Source organism: Silurus aristotelis, assembly GCF_946808225.1.
Source record: "Silurus aristotelis genome assembly, chromosome: 28".
NCBI lineage: Eukaryota > Metazoa > Chordata > Actinopteri > Siluriformes > Siluridae > Silurus > Silurus aristotelis.
Genome location: NC_139601.1, coordinates 1,456,766 through 1,465,070, shown reverse-complemented (window position 1 = coordinate 1,465,070; position 8,305 = coordinate 1,456,766). Strand labels below are relative to the sequence as shown.

The 8,305-nt window shown below is 45.5% G+C and overlaps 1 protein-coding gene across 4 annotated transcripts in view; it reads right to left on the bottom strand.

Annotated features, from left to right (window-relative positions):
- The window catches only part of mst1rb (macrophage stimulating 1 receptor b), a 21,277-nt gene extending 13,173 nt beyond the window's left edge, over window positions 1–8,104 (bottom strand). For 3 of the 4 annotated variants that reach the window (XR_014532199.1, XM_083533788.1, XM_083533789.1), the window contains exons 1-2: window positions 7,793–8,062; window positions 3,359–4,657 (exon numbers count right to left, since the gene is read on the bottom strand). Coding sequence is in view for 3 of the 4 variants with exons in the window: in XM_083533788.1 (XP_083389914.1) it covers window positions 3,359–4,579 (1,221 nt within the window). In the remaining variant the exon portion in view is untranslated. Of the gene's footprint in view, window positions 1–3,358; window positions 4,658–7,792 lie in introns of all 4 variants that reach the window. The other variant, XM_083533790.1, reaches the window with a different exon arrangement.
- Window positions 8,105–8,305: the final 201 nt, after the last annotated feature.

Here is an 8,305-nt window from a genome sequence, read left to right as displayed (position 1 = left end):
AGCATTAACAATGCAGTTACGCATTAAAAAATCCACACAATAGAAGCAGAGACTGAGCTGAAGCTGCATTTAGTAGTGGACACGGATGTTCTGCTAACACACTGACGGTCGGTGGAGGATTTTCACAGGAGGCTAAAATCATTAACTATCAACAGCTCTTTTTTCAGGGAGCCTCTCATGATGCAGAATGTGGTGTGCAATATTGAATGAGAAAGAGTAACACACACACACACACACACACACACACACACACACACACACACAGAATTTGTAGATTTTCTAAGTCTAAATAAACAAACAACATAACTGAACCATAAAAAGACTAAACGGATCTGTTTTGTGTCTTACCTATATTCTGTACTGTGTTTAGACAACGTGTGTTTAGTCTAAAACTGAAATTCTGTTCTTCTGCATTTTCTTCTGCAATAAAACCACCCCAAATAAAGATCGAAGGAGCAAGATCGACTTGTAGGCTACGTCTACACTAATCCGGATTAACAGCGTTTTTTGTCTTAAAAAGCTCCATGTCCTCACTTTCGTTTTCAATATTTTCCCAAAAGTTGCTCATCCACACCGGAACGTCTGAAAATGTCCCTGTAAGGCCGTTTATTTACTTTTCAGCTGTCAAGGGAAGGCGTCGCCACATGACTGAAAATGCCTCATCGTTTTTAAAAGAGACCATTTTTACAGCAATTAAAAAAAAATCTTTTGTTGACTAAAAACGCTGTCTCGGTGTGTATGGAACGCCAAAAGGGAAAGAAAAAAATAAATTCAGACAGGACCTTGTTTCCTGCTACTTCATATATATTTCTGTTATTTGTTTTTCTTCTAATACATTTTTGTGCCCAGTTCTCGCTTCTTGAATGCGGCCTCTTATCTTAGATCTTTGTACGAGATCTTTGTATTCTTTTAACAAACAACAATCTTCTGAAACGCCAGCGTATCTCACACGGTGATGTGAGTAAATTTTCCTCCTTTGCATCTGAGAAAAATTCAAATATTTTAGTGAACGCTTCCTCTTTCTTGTACGAGCGCGGCACTCTGCATAATCCTGTAAAAGCAGCAAACATCGAGTGTTTGTATAGTGTGTAAACACAACTGCTTAACACAAAGAGGAGCTTTTTAACTTTTTAACAGGAGAGGAGCGTAATGGGTACAAAGCCAGATTCCATATTTTCTTTCAATAATTTATTTGTTTCATTCTTTTACAGTTTTAATAACAAATGTAGGCCTATGGAGTTTACATCTTATAGGGATGTAAAATTCGGGGTAATTGTACAAATGCATCATGTAATCAATCATAGAGAACTACAAATATACTGAACAATGACAAGTCTCAAACATGTACAATCTTTTGACTGGTGCAGATCTTTAAGCTGCATAACAGATAAAAAAGAAAACCAAAAAATAATTTTTCCTCTTATTTTTCAGGAATCCTTCTGCTCTAAGTGTCTTGTCAATCAATGAGCTGAAAACGTGTTACAAACGAACAGCCACACTTTCTTTTTTTTTGTCCGACTGGACTTCAGACCAGGCCAGTCGATTGAAATGTGATGTATATCACTATATTCAGTAGAACGGGGTACCAGGAGAGACGGGGTAAGAAGAACCACATCGAGCAACTAACCACAAATATCAGCACATATTCATACAGTGTCTGTTGAAACATCTGGAAGTGGAAGCTGTGAGTCTTATTATTCATGAGTCATTACTGTATATCCAAGTCTCTGTTTTTGTCAGTGTTTATTCTTAGAATTGTTCCTAAAAGTTGCTGCTGTCATCATAAAGACTGTCGTGCTCTCAGAGAGACTGTCGTGGCTCTGAGAGAGACTGTCGTGCTCTGAGAGAGACTGCCGTGCTCTAAAAGAAAGAGTGTCGTGCTCTGAGAGAGAGTGTCGTGCTCTGAGAGAAATTGTCGTGGCTCTAAGAGAGACCGTCGTGCTCTGAGAGAGAGTGTCGTGCTCTGAAAGCGTGTCGTGGCTCTGAGAGAGAGTGTCGTGCTCTAAAAGAGACTGCCATGGCTCTAAGAGAGACCATCGTGCTCTGAGGGAGACCCTCGTGCTCTGAGAGAGACCGTCGTGCTCTGAGAGAGAGTGTCGTGCTCTGAGAGAGAGTGTCGTGCTCTGAGAGAGAGAGTGCCATGGCTCTGAGAGACTGTCGTGCTTTGAGAAAGATTGTTGTGCTCTAAGAGAGACTGTCATGGCTCTAAGAGAGACCGTCGTGCTCTGAGAGAGACCGTCGTGCTCTGAGAGAGAGAATCATGCTCTGAGAGAGAGTGTCATGGCTCTGAGAGAGACTGTCGTGCTTTGAGAGAGAGTGTCGTGCTCTGAGAGAGACTGTCGTGGCTCTGAGAGAGACCGTTGTAGCTCTGAGAGAGACCGTCGTGCTCTGAGAGAGACCGTCGTGCTCTGGGTAGAAAAAACGAGTTATACATTATATTAAAATAAACAATGAACCAACAGCTTTACTGCCTGAGAGCTTTGATGCTACACTCTGTTTGTTAGACACAAATCAAATAAAGCTTGCAGACTACGACAAATCCTCACTTTTGGCTTTAAAATATTGAATTCAAAGGTTTCAGCAGATTATCCACCATTCGTCACAGCTCTGCCTCCTCTCATTTTCTGTTTATCTTGTTTCAGCTTCCAATCAGGTAAATAAAACTCAACTTAAAGCCCCATTTTAATACCAGACAGTAAACTGACTTATTTTCCTTCGCATCATTTCACCCTGCACGGTCAGAGATTTTCAGCTTCGCATGACAAACAACGCAAACACAAATCTGAAATCAGATGGACTGCACTTGCCTGAGAATTTCGAAATCAAATCGGAGAAACCTTCCGTTCCTGCTCTCATGGCTATATATAAAGCATTGTTTACATAAAACTCCTGCTTTCCAGCCACAAATCAGTCATTACTCATCTCTCCGACTGCATTCCACCGAGAAACACAGACAGAAACACACTTTCTGTTCAAGGCTGTGTTTTTAAAATATGCAACCACTTTGCTCTGAAATCACTGGTGTTTATGGATTTGTGTAAATAAATACTGCATCGGGAAAAGGTTCTCGTGTGTTTTTGTCAAAAAATTTGGTTTGCATAAAAGCATAACTTGTGGACTTAAATAGTTTTCATGATGAATGGATCAAACAACGTGCATTTTGTGCTTTTAAGATCTGAGGTTTCCAAACAAATATCAAGCTTGAGAGATTTTCTGTCTGGAAAAAGAGGCTACAAACAAAAGGAATCCACATTAATCGCACTGTTTCCTAATGTTTCCTGATCTTCTCCTTTCGTTCATTTTCTTTTGACCCTGCGTAAACCATGTTATCTGATTGTGTATGATGTGTAGCACTGACCTCGTGGGGGCAGCTTTCGCAGGTCTGAAAGTGGCACAGGCCACGGGAGAGCTGCTCAGGTCCAGATTTGCAGCAATCCTCCACGCCCTGATCGATGAACATGTTCACCCAGTCCATGGGAAACGCACAAAGAGCAGAGTCGGGCTCGGTGACGCCCGAGTCGTCCGTGACGGCGAAAACTCCGTACAGGATGTCGTCGTTTTCTTCTGCACCGAGTTCGTCGGCTAGCTCGCGGCCGGCCCTGCCGAAGTGGGCGGCCTGCACCACGTTGTACACGATGTCCTTAAAGGCCTCGCTGGTCCCGGCGCCACCCGAGTTCCTGCGTCTGCGCTTGGGTTCGAATCGGCACTCGAGCACAACCTCTCGGTAGCGCCGCATTTCCCATTCGTTGCGTGGCAGACGTCCGAGTCGGGTCTGATATGGTGACGTGCCCTGCGGTTCCGCCTTCTCCCTCTGCACCGACAGGAAGTAGACAAAGTCATTCGTGTGAAAGCTGTAAACGTATTCGATCGGGTAGACCCGCCGCAGCTCGGGCAGCACCGTCAGGCCCTGCACGTCCGTGTGGAAACCGTCCTCGGTAGCTAAAGGACGCCGCACCGAGACAGACTTCCTGCCATACCGCTGCGTAACGCTGTCGTTGATGGTCGCTGCAACATAGAAGTACGCCGTCTGCCCCTCCTCCACCATGCTGACCTTGGTGCCCAGTGGGCTGGCGATACAGTCCGGGCAGAACGCCGCAGAATTGGCTTGTTTGCGGAAAAGGCACTTGGAGGGCGCCGGGGCGCGTCCGTTTTCATTGAGCTGGTGGAAGTAACACACTCCATACTGAGAGCTCCCACACGTGTACAGGTACATCAGGAAGGTGTCGAGCAGCAGCACCTCGCTGTCCGTATGCTCCTCGAACGGATCGCTCTCAATGTCGCACAGTTGACACAGCTGGCACTCCTTGCTGCCCACAGGTCCGGTGCGCAGCTCCCACAGCTTACCCAGAGTGCTGTTCACCGCCTCGATGAGGTTCCGGGACCCCAGGTAGACCTCGTGGTAATACTGGTTGACAGCGATGTTCTGGATTGGGCTGGAGGTATGAAACGAAGGCACGGAGTAGGGCACGGAGAAGTTGACGGAAACCAGGGACACAGAGGGGCAGGTGTCCGACGCCACCCACGTCACGAGGGCCTGAATCCAGATACATGGAGCAAGAACAGTGGTCCAGTCGACCATATCGAAGAGGGAACACAGATATCCTCTGGTTACCTCCAGCCTTTGAACGGAGACATCCTAAAGTCCTGTGTGGGATCTCTGAATAACAAAAACAGTGTTTAGCATTAACTGAAATCAGGGGTTGCATCTCACCAGAGGTAGAAAGACTGATAAAATACTCAACTCAGGGAAAAGTACTGTGCAGCAGTTTCCCGGGGGCCCGATTTTTATTTCCCCCTTGCGTTATTTTCATTTATTAATTTCTTTTACCCAGTAAAGATTTAAAATGTAGTTAAGAACAATATTTTAAACAAAACAAACTTAAGTAAAATTACAGATTACAGATTACAGAAAACTACTCATTTACAATAACGAGATACATATTCGCATAGGTAATATTGCATGGTTTTAAATTAGTGTTGTTGCACATTTATTTATGCTCTGACTCTCAGATACTCATTTAAAAGTTGTGAAACTGCACATGAAGGTGACTCATCATAAATGCATGGAGGTCTTTATTTACACTTTGTCTACCCATGAGAATGGGCCTTCCTGAAAGCAGAGCGATATAAAAACACCACAGATGAGTAAGACTGAACGTGTGCTTACGAGTCAGATGTGGAAGAAACAAGTCATGAGGGATTTGAAAGCCCACTCTGATGGACAGTGTGGACAGACACATGTAGTTTTTTGTGGCTTATCCTCCACTGCTGCAGGAGGACGCTGTTGCTCATTAACAGAGAGGACCACGGTGTGACCAGCGGGCCCCTCTACTTTACATTCCTGTCACAAACACTACGTGCTTCCTGGGTGAAACCGTGAGCACAGCCCGATGCTCGCGCAATGCCAGTCTGTTAAAGGAACGAGTGAACTAATGACTGGTTAAAGACGTGCTGGAGAATTTTCACTGCTGCATTAAATACACAAAAGGATGCAATTAGCTGTGAGCACCATCGTTAGTCCATACTGACTCTCAAAAACTGGACACAAATAGAAACCCTACTCTCTCTCTCTCTCTCTCTCTCTCTCTCTCTCTCTCTCTCTCTCTCTCTCCCTCTCTCTCTCCTCTCTGGAGTTTACACAGTATTTATGCTCTCTGAGCAGGTTTCTACCAGAGGTTAATCCTTTTGCCTCATTGCATTTTCAATATTTCCTTTGGATCAAAGTGTGTCCTGTTTGCTTTTCCACTTCTGACCGTACTTATAAACGTAATAAAGCACGAGAACAGACTACTAAGGAACGCTGTAATTCCTCTTCAGTCCAAAGACGTTAAACACTGTACATAAAGTGCTGTGGGAGTGGATTGGTGTTTGGGTAAAGCAAAGACTGGCACTGACTGACAGGAGGCTCACACACTCCCTCACACACTCCCTCACACACATCCTGATAAGGAGAAAGCCATCAGATACAGTTGTCATTTACACTCACCTGTAGAGCTCCTAAACTCCTCTAAACTACACTTATATTTCAATTAATGAAATGTTTTATTGAGAGAGAGAGAGAGAGAGAGAGAGAGAGAGAGAGAGAGAGAGAGAGAGAGAGAGAGAGAGAGAGAGAGAGCTGTAGTGGACCGTTTTATTCCTCCTACTGAGTGTAAAAAATAAACCCAAACATTAAATAGGACATAAAGATGTCACATGTATCAATGATCATAAATATACAATCAGCATCTAATTCAATAATAAACAGTTAATTATCACCTCATTTACAAAAAGACTTTAACAGTAGTGTAATGAATCTTTATAGAGTTCAGATGTGATTGTTCCAGGGTCTTTTCCTTTTATCACACAGAGGGACACTAAGGGACACAGGGGGAAACGGAAGAAAACGGAGAGACACAGGGGAAACGGAGGGAAATGGAGAGACACAGGGGGAAACGGAGGGAAATGGAGAGACACAGGGGGAAAAGAAGGGAAACAGAGAGACACAGGGGGAAAAGAAGGGAAACAGAGAGACACAGGGGGAAAAGGAAGGAAACGGAAAGACGGGGAAACGGGGAGACACAGTGAAAAACGGAAGGAAACGGAGAGACACAGGGGAAACGGAGGGAAATGGAGAGACACAGGGGGAAACGGAGGGAAATGGAGAGACACAGGGGGAAAAGAAGGGAAACAGAGAGACACAGGGGGAAAAGAAGGAAAACAGAGAGACACAGGGGGAAAAGAAGGGAAACAGAGAGACACAGGGGGAAAAGGAAGGAAACGGAAAGACGGGGAAACAGGGAGACACAGTGAAAAACGGAGGGAAACGGAGAGACTCAGGGGGAAAAGGAAGGAAATGGAAAGACAGGGGGAAACAGAGAGACACCGGGGGAAAAGGAAGGAAACAGAAAAACACAGGTGGAAAAGGAAGGAAATGGAGAGACGCAGGGGGAAAAGGAGGGAAACGGAGTGACACAGGGGGAAAGGGAGGGAAACGGAGAGACACAGGGGGAAAAGGAGGGAAACGGAGAGACACAGGGGAAAAGGAGGGAAACGGAGATACACAGGGGGAAAATAAAGGAAACGGAGAGGCGCAGGGGGAAAAGAAGGGAAACAGAGAGACACCGGGGGAAAAGAAGGGAAACGGAGAGACACAGGGGGAAAAGAAGGGAAACAGAGAGACACCAGGGGAAAAGGAAGGAAACGGAAACAGGGGGAAACGGAGAGACTCAGGGGGAAAAGGAAGGAAATGGAAAGACAGGGGGAAACAGAGGGAAATGGAGAGACACAGGGGGAAAAGGAAGGAAATGGAAAGACAGGGGGAAACAGAGAGACACAGGGGGTAAAGGAGGGAAACAGAGAGACACAGGGGGAAACAGAGAGACACAGAGGAAAACAAAGGAACACTGAGGGACACTAAAGGACACATAGAGACACAGAGGAAAAGCGAGGGACATGAAGGGAAATGGAGTGGAACTCAGGGACACAGAGGAACAATAAAGGAAACAGAGAGACACGGTGAGACACTGAAGGAAACAAAGGGACACTGAGGGAAATGGAGTGACACTTAAGGAAACTGAGGGACACAAAAGGACACAGTGGGACACTGAAGGAAACAGAGGGGCAATGAGGGAAACAGAGAGACACTAAAAGAAACAGAGGCACACAAAGGACACAGTGGGACAAAAATGGACACGGGTTGACACTGAAGAAAACAGAGCGACACTGAGAGACACAGAGGGACACGGTGGGACACTGACGGAAACAGAGGGACACACAGAGCGGGTGTGTTAAATGAACCGGGAGCTCTTACCTGTCTCAGGTAAACTGAACTGAAGTGGAGGAAACTTTGTCCTTTACCGCTCTGTTCCTGTAAATGGACAGAAAAAAGCGACTTTTCTTGGTTTTTCTTCAATCCTCCGGATTAAGTTTCGCTCTCCGACGGAAAACGTTCACACTGTGTAATAAAACACTGTTTTTTAGCTTCATGGTAATATTATTTACTGTATTAGAGACCTGACCGCCTCCACTCACCGCGCACGAGACTCAAACACACACACACACACACACACACACACACACACACGCACACACACACAAAAACCCAGGAGCGCACCTCGAGCGCCTCGAGACCGTGGGTCTGACGCGCGGGGAGACCGAGCAGGGAGAAGTGTGCGCGCGGTGTTGCTGCGGGCTTGGAGCGCCGCCTCGCGGCCAGTCAAGTGATTTATTTTTAAACCGGTGAAAAGATAAACACGTAGTTACAGTAAAGTAAAGTAAAGTAAAGTAAAGTAAAGTAAAGTAAAGTAAAGTAAAGTAAAGTAAC